The 19,055-nt window shown below is 48.0% G+C and overlaps 2 protein-coding genes and 1 long non-coding RNA gene across 8 annotated transcripts in view; 2 read left to right on the plus strand and 1 right to left on the minus strand.

Annotated features, from left to right (window-relative positions):
* ACAD10 (acyl-CoA dehydrogenase family member 10) overlaps window positions 1–731 on the plus strand; it is a 42,440-nt gene extending 41,709 nt beyond the window's left edge. For both annotated transcript variants that reach the window (XR_004629136.1, XR_004629139.1), the window contains exon 14: window positions 20–731. The gene's annotated coding sequence lies outside the window, so the exon portion shown is untranslated. The remainder of the gene's footprint in view (window positions 1–19) is intronic.
* On the minus strand, window positions 182–18,758 carry LOC109489733. 5 transcript variants are annotated; one of them, XR_004629142.1, is made up of 4 exons: window positions 16,892–17,369; window positions 15,501–15,565; window positions 1,487–1,538; window positions 182–291 (listed from the first exon to the last, which is right to left on the minus strand). It is a non-coding gene; the product is annotated as an uncharacterized LOC109489733 (long non-coding RNA). The 5 variants fall into 5 exon arrangements; XR_004629143.1 differs by lacking the exons at window positions 182–291; window positions 16,892–17,369 and adding an exon at window positions 18,449–18,758 and having other exon boundaries at window positions 1,369–1,882; XR_002142836.2 differs by lacking the exon at window positions 182–291 and having other exon boundaries at window positions 1,369–1,538.
* The window catches only part of ALDH2 (aldehyde dehydrogenase 2 family member), a 29,681-nt gene continuing 28,483 nt past the window's right edge, over window positions 17,858–19,055 (plus strand). Inside the window, exon 1 of the mRNA XM_002913054.4 lies at window positions 17,858–18,095. Coding sequence (XP_002913100.1) covers window positions 17,970–18,095 — 126 coding nt within the window. The 5' untranslated portion in view covers window positions 17,858–17,969. The remainder of the gene's footprint in view (window positions 18,096–19,055) is intronic.

The raw sequence follows: 19,055 nt of genomic DNA on the forward strand, positions 1-19,055 counted from the left end.
TGTCTGCTCTGACCCGCAGCCACCCATCTGTTTTGCCTTTGGACATCAAATCCTAACCATTTCCTGAGAGCATTCAGCAGATGAAGCAACATGGTGTTCTTGCCAAGAAGCTATGTCCCTGTCTTTGCTTGGCATCTGTTACTTTGGTGAAGTTTGAAATTCAGAGCAGAATGAGTCTCCGTCTGTCGAGGTGAGTAGAAGGAAAAGGCCAGCCTCTATGGCAGGAGGGGGCAAAGTTCCAAGGTCCAAAAGGTCATGGGCTGCTGAGGACCACTTCTGCTACCAGCTCATCTTTAAAAATCAAATACCAGAGAGACTGGTGGCTTTTGTTCCTGGGGTTCTAGAGTCTAGCCCTACACCACCCTCCTCCCCCAGCATGTCCATAGAAAACTTTATTCTTTGATCCCCTGAAAGGTTGGAAGCCCATACAAAAGACAGCTGTTGCTGGGAATGGTAATTCAAATCAGTGGCATCAATTTCACAAAAATGAAACAAACCCTTGAGACAAAAGAAACATCTCACAAGTATCTCTGTACCAAGAACAAAGGCGGTGCAATGTGTTTGGATTACTGAGAGAACCTTCTATGATTCACACCTGTTTGAGCTGAGACTGACTAGTTCATTTTTCTTTAAAAAGAAAGTGCTCCTCACAATTCAACACCAAAACCCCCCACAAATAATGCAATTAAAAATGGGCAGAAAACATGAACTGACATTTCTCCAAGGAAGACGTCCAGAGGGCCAACAGACACATGAAAAGATGCTCAACATCACTCGGCATCAGGGAAACGCAAATCAGACCACAGTGAGAGACCACCTCACACCTGTCAGAAGGCCTAAAATTAACAACACGAGAAGCAATAGGTGTTGGTGAGGATGCGGAGTAAGGGGAACCCTCACACACTGTTGGTGGGAATGCAAACTGGTGCAGCCACTGTGGAAAACAGTATGGAGGTTCCTCGAAAAATTAAAAATAGAACTACCCTATAATCCAGGAATCACATTACTGGGTATTTACTCAAAGAATACAAAAACACTATTTCTAAAGGATACATGCACCCCTATGTTTATTGCAGCATTATTCACAATAGCCAAATTATGGAAGCAGCCCGAGTGTCCAAGCATAGACGAATGGATAAAGAAGATGTGACATATATGTACAATGGAATATTATCCAGCCATAAGAAAAGAATGAACTCTTGCCATTTGCAATGACATGGATGGAGCTAGAGTGAAATAAGTCAGAGAAAGACATACAGCATCTGATTTCACTCATATGTGGAATTTAAGAAACAAAACAAATTAACAAAGGGGGGGAAAGAGAGAGACATATGAACCAAGAAACAGACTCTTAACTCTAGAGAACAAACAGATGGTTACCAGAGGGAGGGGTGGGCATGGGTGAAATAGGTGATGGGGATTGCATGAGACTCTCAATCTCAAGGTCGTGAGTTCAAGCCCCACGTTACACATGGAGCCCACTTACCAGGATGAGCACTGAGTAACGTATGGAAGTGTTGAATCACTGTATTGTACACCTGAAATGAATATAACACCGTATGTTAACTACACTGGAATTGAAATTAAAAACTTAAAATTAGAAAACAAAGAAAAGAAAGTGCTCTTCCCTAAGGGCTCCGGTATGGTACTTCAGGCCCATCCTGTGCCGAAACTCGGACCAGCCTTCCTGGGGAGCTGTCTGACCATCCAGGTCAGAAGTCTTCAGAAGGTACACAGCACCGATGTGGCAGTTCCACCCATGGGACTTGGTCACACGGGAGTGAACGAGTCGATGAAAGGTTTGACACTAGGCGGTTCACTGCAACACTGATTGTAACAGCAAAATGTTGGGAACAACTTGTAAGGACAACCTAGAAGGAGTCTGGTCAGATAAATCCAGGTATGAGCTACAGGGAAGTTCCAAAATGATGCCGGAGAAATCTATTTCTTAACGTAGATGTTCACTGTATACTCTTTCTTTTTCAGATTTTATTTATTCATTTATTTATTTGAGCGGGGAAAGTAGGAGCAGAGGCAGAGGGAGAGAGAGAATCTCCAGCTGACTCCCATGTCATGACCCTGAGATCATGACCTGAGCTGAAACCAACAGTCGGACGCTCAACTGACTGAGCCACCCAGGAGTCCCTGTCCTCCTTGGGGAAAAAAAAAAAAAGTTCTCATGTATTCATTTACGTGATCTCTAACCCCACAACCGGGGGGCTCGAACTCACCTCCCCAAGATCAAGAGTCACAGGCTCTTCCAGCTGAGCCAGGCAGGCACCTCTAGGTTCTCCCTTTTTTAAATCTGAAAATGTATACCTTTTCTGCCATAAGATACATTATTTGTATAATTGTTTTTAGCTTAGAAAAAAGGAAAAAATGAAAGAATCCCTTATAACCTTTTCTGATTGCTTGTGAGTTTCAAAGACTCTAGAATCTCCGCTGCAATAACCAGTGACCACAAGGGGGCTCCGGCACCTTGCTCTCACCTTGCTCCCAGGCTCCCTGAGGATGTGAGGCCGGGCCAGCCTGTGAGGAGCCCACAGGCACCACCTCATTTCCAGAAGCTCTGGGCCAGTGGCCAGCTCGGATTTCTGCCTGGCAGCCAGGCCTGCCAGAGGGGCCTGAACCGTGGGAGGAAAGGGATTCCCGGAAGTAATCTGTGTAGCCACCATGGTGATTAGCTCTGCAGTGCATGTCAATGTTGTCTGCGTCTGGATCTTCTCCTTGGAAATCGCCTACAAGCTGCAGACACCTTGTAGGCTCCTGCTTTGCTCCCTTTCCTGTCCTGTCTTCTCCCATGTGTGCTTCCACCCACCTCCCCGGCAGGGCACCAGCGTCACCCCTCTGGCTGCGTCTCCTGTGCTCAAGGGTGAAGTCCCATGGGGCCTTCAGGAAGCCCCTGGCAGACATCCATCACCCTGTGGCCGTGGAGATGGAGCAGTCCCGGCTGCTGGTGCAGAAAGCTGCCCACCTCCGGGACGTGGCAGGAAATGAGATGGGAGGCTGAGGGGCCCCACGGAGGACAGGTTGTGAGGCCGAGGTGAGGGAAGCCAGTCTGGACATCTACAGACACTGACACTTCCCCATGCAGCAAAGCATGGAGAAAGAGCTTGGCTCCTTGACATTAATAACTTTACTTTACTTCTGTTTGGAAGCTTTTCAAACTGGGAAAGGGACAATGAAAAAGTTCTGAACTTTCTGTCTGTTGGCTTGGTGAACTTCTGTCCAAGACGGCGGGGCGAGGGGCCACGCAGTTGCCCGGCCTTAGCTATGACCGACCAGGTGCGGCTATCAGGCAAATTGAGGATGCAAGGGAACTAAACAAAAGAGATTTATTTTCACGCGTGACCTGATTCCTTAAGCAGCTCTTCCTGAGGACTCTCATGGGCTGGCATGATGCTCACAGCGAGCCCTGCCTTCTCCAGCTCTTCACAGGGCAGCCTCCACCCCTCAGCTGAGAAGTCTCAGAAGTGGGAGGGCAACCCAGGCTCAAGGTCCCAGTTCCTTGGCATTCTAGTGCCAGATATGGGGGAGGATCACAGGGGCCTCCCTCGAATGCCTGACCCAGGGCAGATCCTTGCAGCTCGATTCCCCAGAGTCCTGGATGGCCTTGGTCCCTTGTCACATCAGAGACAGGGCTGGCTGTGACCTTGAGGGGAGTACAAGCCACTCCTCGTTCTGTGCTGTGTGTGCTGGTGACGCTCCCCGTGAACTGGGAAGATGTCCGTGTCCCCACGTTCCTGAGCCTGTCCTTGGCCTGGCACTTGCTCACAACATCCTGGGTCACCCCTGTGTCACCACCACCGAGTTCTCCACGCCATCTCACTAGGTGCCAAGCACACCCCACACACCAGGCAGGGGCTGCTTACAGAGCTTGTGGTCCAGCTGGACCTCAGGTCTCTGTTCTGAGCTGCTGTTTCCACTCCTCCTTTTGAAACTGATGGTTCTTCCAAGCAGTCTGCCCTCAGGTGTGCCCTTCTAACCACATCTCCTCCTCGTCCTTGCAGGTTGCAGCTTTAGATATTGCCATGATGAAAATGGTGGCCCCATTCACGGCCTCCCAGGAGACCGATGGCATTATTCTGGCGAGCACAGACAGTGGACTGCTGTCTCGTTTGACCTTCCCTTGCCTTCAGCCACCCAACCTCCTAGAAACTCCAGCAGCTGCCTATTGTTGCCACGATGTGATTTTCTGTTTCCTCCTCAAATCAACCCTATAAGGGGGCCCCATTCCTACCCCATTTTGAATATGAGGAAACAGGGGCCCAGAAAAGTTAAGTGACCTGTCTAAGGTCACTCAGCCTGCAATATCTGATCTTGGAGTTTTAGGAAATCTAGGTCCCTAATACATCGGAGCCTGGCCTCCTAACCATTCAGTGATGTCTCCTTCCCAAATCTGAACCTAGAGATCTCCTGGTGGCAGATGTCACCTAGCAGAGGGGACAGTAGGTATGACCCCACCTGAAGTCTTCTAGAACCTAAGTTATCATGCAGCTGTCAGGGGACATCCACAGGAAGAGAGCTGTTCTGAGCCTTTCTGAGCCAGGCACTTGTTCCTGGGGCCCTCAGGGATAGGGGCTCACCCAGGGCTTCCTCCCTTCCCACCTTGTGTCTTCCAGGCCTTTGGAGCAGCAGGGCTGAGCAGCAACTACCTCTTGGCTCTGTTCTTTGCCTGGGCCCCTGCGCAGCACTTTGCTGGCAGCCTTGATGAGGTGCGCCAGGCAACAGTGGCTGAGATGGAATTGGAGGATGCGGCAGCTGGAATGCCCCGCCCCGCCTGCAGCGCCCCAGATGGTCAGTGATGTGCTCCGAAAGGGGTGGAATGTGTAATTCTTGCACCGTGCCCGGCAGCTTTATCTTGGGACGGTCACTGTGAACTCAACCTTCTTGAGTCCCCACAGAAGATGTTTCTGTGAGTTTGCTGTTTCAGGCAAGGAGGAAGGGGGGAGCTGAGAGCTGAGTGGGTTGTGTACAGAGCCTGGAAAGCTGGTCTTCAGTCTGGTGCCAAGCTGGGCAGGCCGTGTCTCCTTGTTCTCTGGCTGTGGGGTGTAAAGGCTGTGGGAGTCTGGACGCATATTAGGAGCCCCATGCTTGCTCCCAGACCTGCGGACTTCCTACTCCCTACTCCTTAGGGCCCTCCCCAGCCAGCAGAGGGGCAGCCAGAACTGGAAACAGCCTAAGGACCCAGGGCCAGAGCGCTCCCGGGAAAATGAAATGAACCCAAATCATGAAGCCACTGGCATCTCATTTTCTTTGTTTGAATGTCCACAGCCCAGAATGCTAATTAAGATATTATTTTGGAAACGGCTTTTGGGGACACAAGGGAGTAAGAAAATACATCAGAGAGAGTAAGTGGATGTTCTTAAAAGGTATTGAGAATAAAGGTTTGCACTAGAGCCCCTCTGTCTCAGTGCATCCATTCCCTCTTGACCGTTGTGTTTACACAGGATCTTATCAAGTGCATTGGCTTATACGAGTGGGGGATTCAGATGCTGTGACCCCTGATAGGTCCTGAATCAGCCCTCTCACTGATGCGCATGTAAATGTTACCAAAGGACCATACTCGCTGTGCGCAAGGGCCCCTACAACTTCCACACCCTTTCATCTGCTTCATCGTCATATTTTGGGGGAGGGGAGATGGCAGACAACATCCCATAACAATTGAGAGAGCAATATTCCCCTATTTGGGGAAGGTAGAAATGCTCACTGCTTGAGGTCTGAGTTCTTCGAGAAATAGGTGACCCATGGGCCCAGGTGGCATGCAGAGAGAAGCCACTGGCTCTTAGGACCCAGTCTGCTAAGGTCATAATTTGTGAGGATGTAGCCAAAAGCTAGATGCCCTTCCTGGATTGGTCCAGATGGGCAGGGACTGTCCAAATCTGCTGCACTGCACACTTGCCCTCCTCAAGAGCAGTGCTTCACCCAAGAGAGCAGCCAGCAGCTCCAGCCAGGGTGTGTCATCCGGGTACTGGAGAGTCTTGGGTGACTTGTGAAAGGGCTCACCAGAGATCCATGCCTCAGCAGTCTGGGGCGGCAAGCCCTCCTCAACTATCCTGCTGGCTGCTCTCGAAAGATAAAGTTCAATTCAGACCCCTAAGCTACTGGCTATTACAACACTAGCCACCCTGGCAAACAGTCCTTTGTCAACTCTGGCAGGGTCCTAGCACAGCCCCAGTTCTTGCCTCCGGCCACAGGAGGGACTCCTGGGTGGCTCAGTCGGTTAAGTGTCTGCCTTCGGCCCAGGTCTTGATCCCAGGGTCTGGGGATTGAGCCCCTCATCGGGCTCCTTGCTCAGCAGGGAGCCTGCTTCTCCCTCTGCCTGCCTCTCCCCCTGCTTGTGCTCATGCCTGCTCTCTCTGACAAATAAATAAATAAATAAAATCTTTAATAAATAAAGGAAGGAAGGAAGGGCCTGGGCTGGTGGCCTGCCACATCATGTGGCACTCAGAATTTCTCTCATAGAGGCGCCTGGGTGGCTCAGATGGTTAAGTGTCTGCCTTCGGCTCAGGTCATGATCCCAGGGTCCTGAGATCGAGCCCCACATTGGGGTCCCTGCTCAGCGGGGAGCCTGCTTCTCCCTCTCCTTCTACTGCTCCCCCTGTTTGCGCTCTCTCACTCTGTCAAATAAATAAATAAAATCTTGAAAAAAAAAAAAAGAATTTCTCTCATGGCCTCTGAGGCTAACCTTGCCAGTTCAGTACTGCACCTACAGGGATGACAATTGAAGCTATGCTGTGGGACGGCCTCCTGGCTCCCTCAGATCCTCTGCTGCAAAAGCTCTGGGCACTCAAATGCTGCACAAAGTACAAGAAGTCACAGAAGTCTTCAGGAGGCAACCTCCAGCAGCCCCTCACACTGGGTCTCCAATTCTGGTAAAAAATCCTATTCATCAATGTTAGCTGCACCCCAGCTCTGGGCCTGGCACAGTCTAGGCATTGGGGAATGTTCAGGTAAACAAAACAAGAGCTCACATCTCACTAGGGGATGGCAGTGAGCATCCCCAGACAGTGGTGGGTGATGTGGTAGGCACTGGTGGGCAGGTGGAGGGGTGGGTGCTTGGGAGCTTAGGGGACTCTTTCCAGAAGACGCATGGTGCATGACAAAAACAGGCAAGGGTGCTCCAGTAGGTCTGGGTTGAGGAGCGGAGGCAATAGAGATGCCAGGTCACGAGGGGCCTCAGGGGCCTTGGTCAGGAGTTGGTGTTGATTCTAAAAGTAACAGGGGCACCTGGGCAGCAAACTTCGTTAAGCGTCTGCCTTCGGCTCAAGTCATGATCCTAGGGTCCTGGGATCAAGCCCCGCATTGGGCTCCCTCCTCATCAGGGAACCTGTTTCTCCCTCTCCCTCTGCTGCTCCCCTTGCTTGTGTGTGCGCTCTCTCTCTCTCTCAAATACATAAATAAAATCTTAAAAAAACAATAAATGTAACAAAGTGGTGAGTTTAGAAGGTGGTGTGATATGACTTGATTTGAGTTTTAAAAAGATCCTTCTGTTCTCCAAAGTTCACCAGAATGAAGAAGGAATTAAGGAGGATTACAGCTGGCTTAAAGTCCCCTAACACTGCACACAGCTCTAAAAGAACCACCTGCGAAATTAAAAGAGAGAGAGAGAGAGAAGGAAGTGGGGGCAGAGCCTTAAGAAGATACAGAGCAGGGGCGCCTGAGTGGCTCAGTCGTTAAGCGTCTGCCTTTGGCCCAGGGCGTGATCCCAGGGTCCTGGGATCGAGCCCTGCATGGGGCTCCCTGCTCTGCTGGGAGCCTGCTTCTTCCTCTCCCACTCCCCCTGCTTGTGTTCCCTCTGTCGCTGGCTGTCNAAAAAAAAAAAAAAAAACTTAAAAAAAAAAAAAAAAAAAAAAAAGAAGAAGATACAGAGCAAAGGATCCAGAGAATATAGGAAATCTAACCTGGTCCTAATCTGATGTTTTTTCCACCTCCAACAAACAGTTGACATTTCTGACAAGCCGAATGTGTTAACAAATGGAATGATGCTCTCAGCATTGTGCTTCTCTGGAGTGCAAGTCAGTTGTGGTTGTGGGTGCACGCATGGGCGTGAACAAGCTTGGTGTGGTAATGATCATGCCTGACCAGTTTTATTTGTGAAATACTAAACATCTTGCCACCATCCTTACGTGTCTGGACCTGTCTTCTTCTTAGCTGTGGGAAAGGGAACAACACGTGATCATAACATGCTAATGATTTTCCCCTCTCACAGCAATATTCTATTCCAAAGCAACTGAACGCACATTCCTCTGTTCCTCTCTTGACAAGCATGGGGGGCTGGACTTCCATAGGGCTGAACCCTCCCCAGTGATCCTGTGACAGTCAAACGTCCACAGGGTCCTATCAGGAGTGACGACTCTGGTGAGACCTTTCAGCTCTTCCCGTTCTCCCAGCTCCTCATTCTCCCCGCAGCAACTCGTGGACGTGGCATCGGCAAGATGCCCATGCTTCCCCAAGCCCCAATTTCAGATACTATCAGATAATTCCAGAATAATCCTACAGAGGCTGAAAGAAAGACTGACTACCAGACACCTCTCCTGGCTGGGGCACCCTCAAGACAGCAGCTGGGAATGATCTCAAAGAATAGGCTCCGTATTCTCCACCACATACCCCCCATCTCAGAGTTTCCCCTGGCGGCTCAGAGATGCCCATTACCTGTCAGCAGCCAGGGCTGCAGAGCTCCCCAGGGATAACGTGGGCATGCCAGGCTCTGTTGCAGCTTGCCCCTCTGCAGTCATAGTGAAACCCCGTGTCAGCCCAGGGTTGAAACGATGGTTGAACATCTCTGAGACACGTCAGCTGGTATTTATACTGCCCTCTGTGCTGCCACGTGGCTACAGACTTGTACCCTCTGTCAACCTCCCTAATGTGTGTGAGCATCAGAGCACACGGATGGAAGCGTCTCAGACTCCAGCAACCTGGGATCCAAATCTGCAATGGTCTATCTGTTGGAAAAGCACCCTGGGAGCAGCTTCTTTTAACCAAGATGGCTGAGTAGAGAAATGGCTTCTGGGCGTTCTGTATCATATCAGCACTAAATAGGTAACACAGGGTAAAGAGCTGTCAAAGAGAAAGGCAGATGCTAATTACAATGGGAAGGACAGACATTAATCAATATTGTACTGTTGCAACAGGCTAGAGGGCCCAGCATAAACTGACCTCAACCTCCATTTTTATAGTGTGCATTTTCAAGGGAGGGAGGGGTGGTGGGGGTTGTACAGGGAATTTCCTGCTGGTCTACAAAAAGCAGGAAGTGGGGGCTGGTCCATGTGAAACCCATTTCCTAACTGGCACTTGCTTATTGAAGTTGGGCTCCGGGCCTCCCAGAGAGTGGGAGTCAAGTACCCTTTCCTGGGGTGTTGGCTGGAACAGAATACCTTTTTTTGGGCAGCCTTGAATTTGTCTCAGGCAGCACTTTTCCTGGGGGCTGAGACCATTGCAGAGATGCAGCCTCGAGTTGTTAGAAACTGTGTTGCTGTTTGTTCGAATCTTTTGATGTGGTGGTGTGGGGGTGGAGGGAAGCTAAATAGATCTTTTGTGCTGAGAGTCTGCAGTTTTTACAGGCCAACTTTGAGGGCTACTTGAGAAGAAAGCTCAGAGAAGCTGAGCAGAGTTTGGTTAAAGAGAGAATCTTCGTCAGCTACGGATCTGGATTCAAATGGCCCTGGGTTTGAACCCTGGCTCCGTGACAGACTAGCTGCGCGATGTTGGAAAGCCATTTTTCATCTACTAGAGCTGGTTTCCTCATCTGAGAAAAGGAGAGAACAGCACTTGCCCTCCAGGACTGTTTGGGGATGAGAGGAGATGATGAGCGGCTTGTTAGAAGCCTGCAGTATACGTGCGTATTTCTTATGTGGCTGGAGTCCAGAGGGGGCTGAAGAGGAGGCTGTGCTTCAGTTGAGATTTAGGCCTGCAGGGGCGAGGTCCAGCTGGCAACAGCTAAGACTGCAACATTTCTCAGACTATAATGTCCAAGGGAATCATCTGGGGATCTGGTTAAAATGCAGAGTGTAATTCAGCAAGTCTGGCAATGCCGCTTGCTTGGGGCCCCATCTGGAGAAGCAAGGATGAGGCATGTGGCTAGAACTACCCTCACTTGACCCCTGGGAGTGAGGCTGTACCACGTGGATGGAATAATAGCTATGAGGTATTCAGTACATACATATTAGGTGCAAGAACCATCTCTATATTATTTGAACCCTTACAATAATTGGCCGCTGCTTTTTCTCTGCCCATTTTAGAGGTGAGGAGCCTGAGGTTCAAAGAGACTTGTTTAAGGCCAGTGAATTTGAACCTGAATTCAGGGACTGCAGAGCTCTTTGCACTCTGAGGCATGGATTTTTATGATCTCTGTGGGGCTTCCTGAGAGGTGTTGGCTGCCTCACCTGGAAAAGGAGGAGGAGGAAAAGGAAGCCCTACCTAGTCAAGGGGAACATGTCCTGCCATAAAGAAAGTGTATGAGTTTTCCCCAATGATTCTACTTTCCAAGCTGGGTAATCTTTCCCCGCCTTTCAGGGACAGCCAGCACGGAGTGGAGGGGTCTGCTCTGCTGCCTGGCTGCATGTGTGGTGTGGTGAGCTAGCGGAAGTATGTCACAGATTCTGTGTATGTGCAAATCAGGAGGGTAGCCGGGACCCAGGGCTGCACCACATTACCTCCTGCTTCTGAGGCAGAATAGCTTCCTATTTAAATGTTGCTTTGGGGGCACCTGGCTCAGTTGGTTGAGCGTCTGACTCTTGTTTTCAGCTCAGGTTATGATCTCAGGGTCATGGGATCAAGCCCCATGTCGGACTCCACGTTCAACAGGGAGTCTACTTGGGATTCTCTCTCTCCCTCTGCCCCTCCGCCCTGCACTCTCTCTAAATAAATAAAATCTTTAAAATAAATAAATAAATGTTGTTTTGAATTGCCTACCTCGCATATATTTTTTTTGGGGGGGGGAGCTTCCATTAGATAGAATCAGTGTTCCAGAATGAATGGATACTAACTAACCAAATATCTAAACTCTCACCATTGGTGACTCCAGAGGACACTTTAGTTACCACCTGTTTTAGAGAGCAGGTGGAACTAGATTATTTTCAACATGAAAACACACAATTGGGCTCTAACCAGGAAATGTTCCGGAGTATTGCAAAGCTCAGAGTGTGTATCTTCTCAAAGCAACTGAAAGGACTCTTACTCAGCTTGCTGCTTCTCCCAATGAGCTCATCACAGTGGGAGGACAACACTAATTCATGTCCAAGTGTTCACATCTCTCCCTGCCTCACTGAGTCACGCTAAAAAGAAATTTCATTGTGCTTGCTTCCATCCTCCCCCTGCTTCACTCTTCTGCCCTTTAAAGATACTTTGCTTTTGTCAGCTCAATTCCTGACAATGAGTCCACAGACAAAGGGCAATGGAGAGCAAGAGAGAAAGTTATATCTAGAGAAAAAGTGAAAATTTTTTTTAAAATCAGAACAAAGACTTAAGAGCAAGAAAATGAATTGAAAGAAAGAAGAGAGAAAAGACCAACACACACTGTCAGGGAGAAATCTCGGTGGAGAGTTAAATTTTATTTAATGCTCTGGACAGACTGAACCACATGGAACCACAAGTATATTAGGGTTTCAGCACATCTAGTTAATTTTGGTCTGCAGTGTGTGGATGACTTGGAATTGAAGACTGTGTGAAAGCAGCTGACGAAGGCTAATGTGGTTATGGAAGACTTCCCCAGGGGATGGGATTTGGCCAGAATCTTGATAGGTAAGATTTCTTTAAGCAGAGAGGGTAGGATGGACATGGGGAAGATGGGCCTCCAAAACAAAGAGACCAGGGGTGCATGGGTGGCTCAGTCAGTTGAGCGCCTGCCTTCAGCTCAGGTCATGATCACAGGGTCCTGGGATCGAGTCCTGCATCAGACTCCCTGCTTGGTGGGGAGCCTGCTTCTCCTTCTGCCTCTGCCTGCCGCTTCCCCTGCTTGTGCTCTCTCTCTGTCAAATAAATAAAATCTTAAAACAAAACAAAACAAAGAGACCAGGGGCAGGAAAGCTGCTGGTGGGAGGTGGTGAGCACCACAGAAGAACAAACTAAAATAAATAAACCTGTGAACCAATGTGTACGCTATACTGAGACACGCAACCATGCACGCTGGCAGGGACCCATGCATGTCGCTGCCCACTCTCTCAACATATACGAATGTCTGTAAGCTCACGAATTTCTCCTTCCTCTCCCCACAGCCAAATTCATGGCTTCCCCTTCTTGGCGAACAGCACAGGGTGGAAACATCAGCATCATCTTCCACCTCTCCTTCACTTAGCTCTCACACAGCAACCCATCATTTCTATCTCTACGTGCTCCCTCCCAGCCATGCCCATTGCTTTTAACGAGGCCCTTGGTCATCTCTCATGTCAGCTCTTCGTCACTAGCTTGTCTCCTCTCTATGTTGTCTCCAGAGGATCCCTCAGAGGACATATGCAAACTTGTTACTTCCAGGCTTAAATATCTTGGTTAAGAGAAATGATAAAAATGATACTACAGGGGCGCCTGGGTGGCTCAGTCGGTTAAGCATCTGCCTTCAGCTCACGTCATGATCCCGGGGTCCTGGGATCAAGCCCCACATCAGGCTCCCTGCTCAGTGGAGAGCCTGCTTCTCCTTTCCCCCACTTGTGCACACGTGCTCTCTCTCTTTCTCTCAAATAAATAAATAAATAAAATCTTTAGAATAAAAAAATGATGCTACAAATGACAGTACAAGACTTACAAGAAAGCTACAGTGATCAAAACAGCATCATACTGGGATATAAAGAGACAGATCCAGGAAACAGAATATAGTTCAGAGATACTCAACTACTTAAGGGCACATAGTATACTAAATGATGACTTTTCATATTGGTGGGGGGAAGGATGAATTATTGAATAAGCAGTGTTAGGTACCCTGAGAAACATCTTTAAAAAAAAAAAAGAAAAAGAATTGGATCTCTAAATCTTTCCTTCTACCAAAATTAATAAAATAATCACATTTTAGAGTTTAAAATACAAGCAATAAACGTACTAGAAAATAAACAAACATGCAATAAACTGTGGTGGGAAAATTAGATAACCAGATGCAGAAGAATGAAATCGGACCCCCATCTTACATCGGTCACAAAACTTAACTTGAAATAGAATAAAGACTGAAACATAAGACCTGAAGCCATAAAACTCCTAGAACAAACTACGGGAAAAGCTGCTTGACATTGGCCTTGGCAAAAGTTATTTTGCGTATGACTCCAAAAGCACAAGCAGCAAAAGCAAAAATTAACAAGTGGGATTACATTAAACTGAAAAGCTTCTGCACTGTGAAAGAATCAACAAAATGAAAGGGAATGGAATGAGAAAAATATTTCAGGGCACCTGGGTGGCTCAGCCCAGCATCAGGCTCCCTGCTCAGTGAGAAGCCTGCTTCTCCCTCTCACACTCCCCTTGCTTGTGTTCCCTCTCTCGCTGTCTCTCTCTGTCAAATAAATAAATAAATAAAATCTTAAAAAAGAGAGAGAAAAATATTTCAAATTATATATCTAATAAGGGGTTAATATCCAAAAGATATAAAGAACTCGCACAACTCAATGGCAAAACAAAACAAAACAAAACAAAACAAAGAAACAACAACAAAAATTCCCTATCCAATTAAAAAAATGGACAGAGGAACTAATAGACATTTTCCCAGCGAAGACACACAAATGGCCATCAGGTACATGGAAAGATGCTCAATGTCACTCCTTGTCAGGGACAAGGAACCACAATGAGATACCATCTCACACCTGTTAAAACGGCTACCATCAAAAAGACAGGAGATAGTAAGTGTGGGTGGGTGCATGGAGAAAAGGGAATCCTTGTGCACTCTTGGTGGGAATGTAAATTGGTGCAGCTACTGTGGAAAACAACATGAAGTTTCCTCAAAAAATTTAAAATAGAACTACCATGGGGCACGTGGGTAGCTCAATCAATTAAGCGTCCAACTCTTCATTTGGACTCAGGTCAAGAACTCAGAGTCGTGGGATGCAGCCCTGTGTGGGGCTCTGAGCTCAGTGGGGAGTTGGCTTGGGATTCTCTCTCTCTCCCTCTGCCCCTCCCTCCCATGCACACTCTCTCTCTAAAATAAATAAATAAATCTTAAAAAAAAAAGGGAAAAAGAAAGAACTACCATATGGTCCAGCAATCTCACTTCTGAGTATATATCCAAAGGAAATGAAAACAGGATTTTGAAGAGGTATCTGCACTTTCATGTTCACTATAGCATTATTCACAATAGCCGAGATACAGAAACAACCCAAGTGTCCAGCAACTGATGAATGGATAAAGAAAATGTTTATAAATACAATGGTATATGATTCAGCCATGAGAAAGAAAGAAATCCTGACATTTGCAACAATATGGATGAACCTTGAGGGTGTTACGCCAAGTGAAGTAAGTCAGACAGAAAGATAAATGGCGTATGATCTCTATTATATTTGGAATCTAAGAAGCCAAACTCACAGAAAGGTGGTTACCTGGGGCTACATAATGAAGGAAATGGCGAAATGTTGGTCAAAGGGTACAACCTTCTAGTGATAAGATGAATAGGTTCTGGGCATCTGGTAGGGTATGGTGATTACAATGACCAGTGATTACAATGACCGTTTTATACTTATATACTTGAAAGTTGTTAAAAGTGTATATTTTAAATGGTCTTACCACACACAAAAAGAAATGGTAACTATGTAACATGATGGAGACGTTAGCTACTGCAATAGTGGCCATCATTTTGCAATACATAAGGGGATCCAACTGTGAACTTACACGATGTTATATATCAATTATATCCCCCATAAAGTTGAAAAATAACAGAAAAAATATAGAAGACATTTAAAAAATAATTTGAGGGGCGTCTGGGTGGATCAGTTGGTTAGGGCATCTGCTTTCAGCTCAGGTCATGATCTCAGGGTTCTGGGATTGAGCCCCATGTTGGGCTCCCTGCTCAGCAGGGAGTCGGCTTCTCTCTCTCCCTCTGCCCCTCCACCTGCTTGTGCTCTCTTTCTCTCAAATAAATAAATAAAACTTTAAAAAAAGAAAAAAGAAAAGAAAAAATAATCTGGGTGGAAGAGGTTTTCTAGGCATGACATAAAAGCCAGAGACATAAAAGACAACACTGGACAGGGGTGCCTGGCTGGCTCTGTGAGAAGACCATGCGACTCTTGATCTTGGGGTCATGGCTTCCAGCCCCATGACGGGTATGGAGATTACTTAAATAAATACATAAATTAGAGAAAAGAAAACACTGGACAACCTCTCCTCCCAAAACACCACCAACAAAAAAACCCCTTAAGACAAAACCAAAACCAAAAAAGGCATCAGCTAAGTAAAAAGATTAATGATGACTGGCAGAAAATATTTGCATCATATATGAAATGAACGGAATGCTTATTGCGTTGACATATATAAAGCACCTCCGAATCAGTTTTAAAGACAAAGACAACAATCCAATGGAGAAATGAGCAAGGTACCTCAACAGTTTGTAGCAGAGGAAGAACACACGACTTCATGTAGGCAAAGATGTTCAAGCTCACTCCTGAAAAGGGAAATGCAAGTTAATGTGACAGTGAAATCCTGTTTTTCACCTATTTGATTAATAAAGCTTAAAAAAACCTGATAAATTGTATTGGTGAGGGTGTGAGGAAACTCATATATGACAACAGGGGAGTGGGCAGGAGGGGGCAGGGGGAGAGCGTTGTAAATTAATCAAACCTCTATGGAGAGTAATACAGCAATATCTACAGTTAACCTTTGAACAATGCAGAGGTTAGGGGTACTGACCTCCCATGCAGTCGAAAATCCACATGCAACTTTTGACTCCCCCAAAACTTAACTACTAGTAGCCTATCGCTAACCAAAAGACACCGATCCCATGCATAAATAGTCAATCAACACGTTTTGTATGTTATACGTATCATGTACTGCATTCATACAATTAAATCGGCTAGAGAAATGAAGATGTTAAGAAAATCGTAAGGAAAAGAAAATATATTTACAGTACTGTAAAAAATTTGCATGGAAATGGACCTGCACAGTTCAACCCTGTATTGTTCAAGAGCCAACATATAATTAAAATTATAAATATCCCTTGATTTAGCAGCTCTGTTTCTATGAATTTCCCAAGTAAGTCAAGGATATATACATTTTGGCATTGTTTATGATGGCAAAAGGTTGGAAACAACCTAAAAGCCCAACCATAGGAAATTCATTAAATAAAAATTGTACATGAATCCAGGGGAATTCTATGTAACTGTTATAGAGAATGGGGACACATTTATTGTGTGCTGGTGCAGAACCATCTCCCATATACATTATTAAGTGAACAAAGCAAGATGTCTTGGGGAAGGGGAAGTGGGGACTGAGTGCTGCATTCAGATAAGAAGGAGGTTCACTTTTCAGTTTATCTCTGAAGCTGATCTCCAAACCTATTGCCCTTTCTTCCGGGGCACACGGCTCATTTTCCAGACTCCTTATATGAAGGAACGGCCACGTGACTGAAGACCCAATGAAACAGGCGCAGCCATAAAAGCTTCCCTGTGCCATCTTTCACGCTTTTTTCTCCTCTGGTTGTCTGAAATGACGCTGAGCTCCACCGTGGTTTTGGGAATCAGGTATTAACCTCAGAGTCATACAAGGAAAAGAGCCTGGGTCCCTGGGCTTCTGCCTGGAGGGGAGCATCTGTGTGAGACACAATGTGAGCAGGGACTCTATTGTATGTAGTCACTGGAATTTTGTGGCATATCTGTTGTAGTAGCTCTGTTAATTATTGTGTTATCTTTTTGATATCACACTAGCTCCTTAAAGCAAAACAAAATAAACACACACACACACACACACCACATAGCCCACATACCCCACATACCATGTGAGTCTCCTTCAGACCTTAGAACCCTTTGCCTTGTGCTTAATATCCGGCATTGGTCAACCTCTTCAGCCTTAGCTCCAGCGGCCGGAGACTCAATAGTTGCAACCCATACACTTGCTGCCTAGATCTGCCCCTTTCCTCTGCTTCTCTGCTGTCAAAACACAGCCCGGATCTTCCTGCCAGGTTTCTTCACCTCCTCCTCGGACTTCTGCTGATATTATCTGGTTGAAATGCACACAACTGACCTAGTATCCACCCCACTTCCTAGCGAATCTACTCTGACTCCTCCCTGTCCCCCCAGTGCCCAGCTCCAGGATGTTCCCAGAATTAAACAGTTTGCAAGATCCTTGCCCCCACCCCTGCTCTCTTGTAGTCCATTCTCCACAGAATGAGAAACCAGTGAGTTTAAGATGCAAATCAAGCAAGCCATCCTCTGCGAACTCCTCACATCTATGTGTGAGATTTTCCGAAGACAATTCAGGTCTCACCTGTCACTTCCTGACCAAGGGGTTTAAAAGCAGTGCTCTCTGCTCCAATCGTGTCTTCACCCTATTCGTTATCTTCGCATTCCTTACCACTTTCCGAAATTACCTCGGAATTAAACCTTTGGTTTAAGGTCAGCCTCTCTCACTAGAGCGTAAGCCCCCGTAAGTCAGGGCCAGGGTTGCTCTGGGTCAGGCCTGTTCACGTTAGGGTTCAGGCACACATTCAGAGTTCAAGGCACGCTGAATTCGCTAGGTCGGGTTATTGCATATACTCGGTGCGCCACGCGGGGGGGCGGTAGGGGCACAAAGGGGAGCCGAGGGGGATCGGCCCAGGGCGGGGGGCCGGAGGAGGGGGCGCCGCCGCGCAGCTCCGACAGGGACCGGGGCGGGGGGGGGCGGGGAGGAAAGGGGAAGGAGGGGAGGTGACGGGCACGCCCCCCGCCCCGCGCCAGCCCATTGGCGGCCGCTCCAGGGGCGGGGAGAGGTCGCGGTCGCCGTGACCCCCCCACCATCTACCCCACAGCCTCGCCGGGCAGCTGCCGGACACGCACTGTCCACGCAGCGTCCTGCACGGCCGCTCCGTCCTCAGCATGTTGCGCACCGCTGCGCTCGCTGCCGCTGGCCTCGGGCCCAGTCTGGGCCGCCGTCTCCTGTCGGCCGCTGCCACCCAGGCGGTGCCGGCCCCCAACCAGCAGCCTGAAGTCTTCTACAACCAGGTGAGGACGCCGGCCCCGGGGCTTTGTTCTCTCGGGGAGAAGGAGCCCGCCGGATGGAAAGGCCCTGGGTCTCTTTGGGCCCCAGTTGACCCAGTTGGGGCTCGCGGGGTTTGCAGCGTTTGGGCTTTACGCACATCTTCCTTTCCTTCCGATCCGGCCTTGGGCCGCTTGTTTGTTCTCGTCCAGCCGCAGTCCGTTTTCCTGCGCCAACTTTCCGGGTTCCGTTCTCCGCCCCTCGGCCTTAGTCGCCGCAGTGTCTGCACAGAGCTTTAACCATCACCCACCCAGACGACGTTTCCATCAAAGTCCGTGTTTGCGGGAGCTTTTCTGTCTTTTCCTTGGTCATTTCTTACCTGTTAATTTTTGCCATGTCCAAGGAAGTCCGAAAAACAAGAAAAGGAGGGGGCCTTCTCAGCTGAAGTTCACCTTTTAGCCAAGGAAAAGGCCAAGGCCCCTCGGCCGAGAGCGCCCACGTCCACTGCTGGGAATGGGGAAAGGGTGCGGGACCTTCGCCTCCGGGGCGCCACCCCCAGATGGCGTCCGTGCCCTCCAAGGAGCTGGTTTTCTTCCAGCAAACCAAGGAGGGGCTTTCCAGGATAACACCGATTCTCAGAGGCCAGTTTCTTGCTCAAGGAGGACTTTGGAATATTCTCTCTTTTGATCTTTGAGTTTGGGTAAAGTGCTGGACTTCACAGAGAAGGAAATCGTTGTGAAAAGAGTTCGGTTTGTATGTGCAACAAACTTCCCTTCTGTGAGCTTCAGATTTTCTTCTGTAAAGTGGGAGTGGGTGAAAGGGTCAGCACCGGGCCTACTACACTTGGTGACCACCTATAGCAAGAACAGCTATTCTCTGTGCACCTGGCACCATTCTGTTCTGTCGTTTCATCCTTACAACAGTCCAGTGAGAGGGGCACTGAGATCATCTCCATTTTATAGATGAACAGGCTGAGTTACAGAGAG

The sequence above is a fragment of the Ailuropoda melanoleuca genome, chromosome 12, assembly GCF_002007445.2.
Source record: "Ailuropoda melanoleuca isolate Jingjing chromosome 12, ASM200744v2, whole genome shotgun sequence".
NCBI lineage: Eukaryota > Metazoa > Chordata > Mammalia > Carnivora > Ursidae > Ailuropoda > Ailuropoda melanoleuca.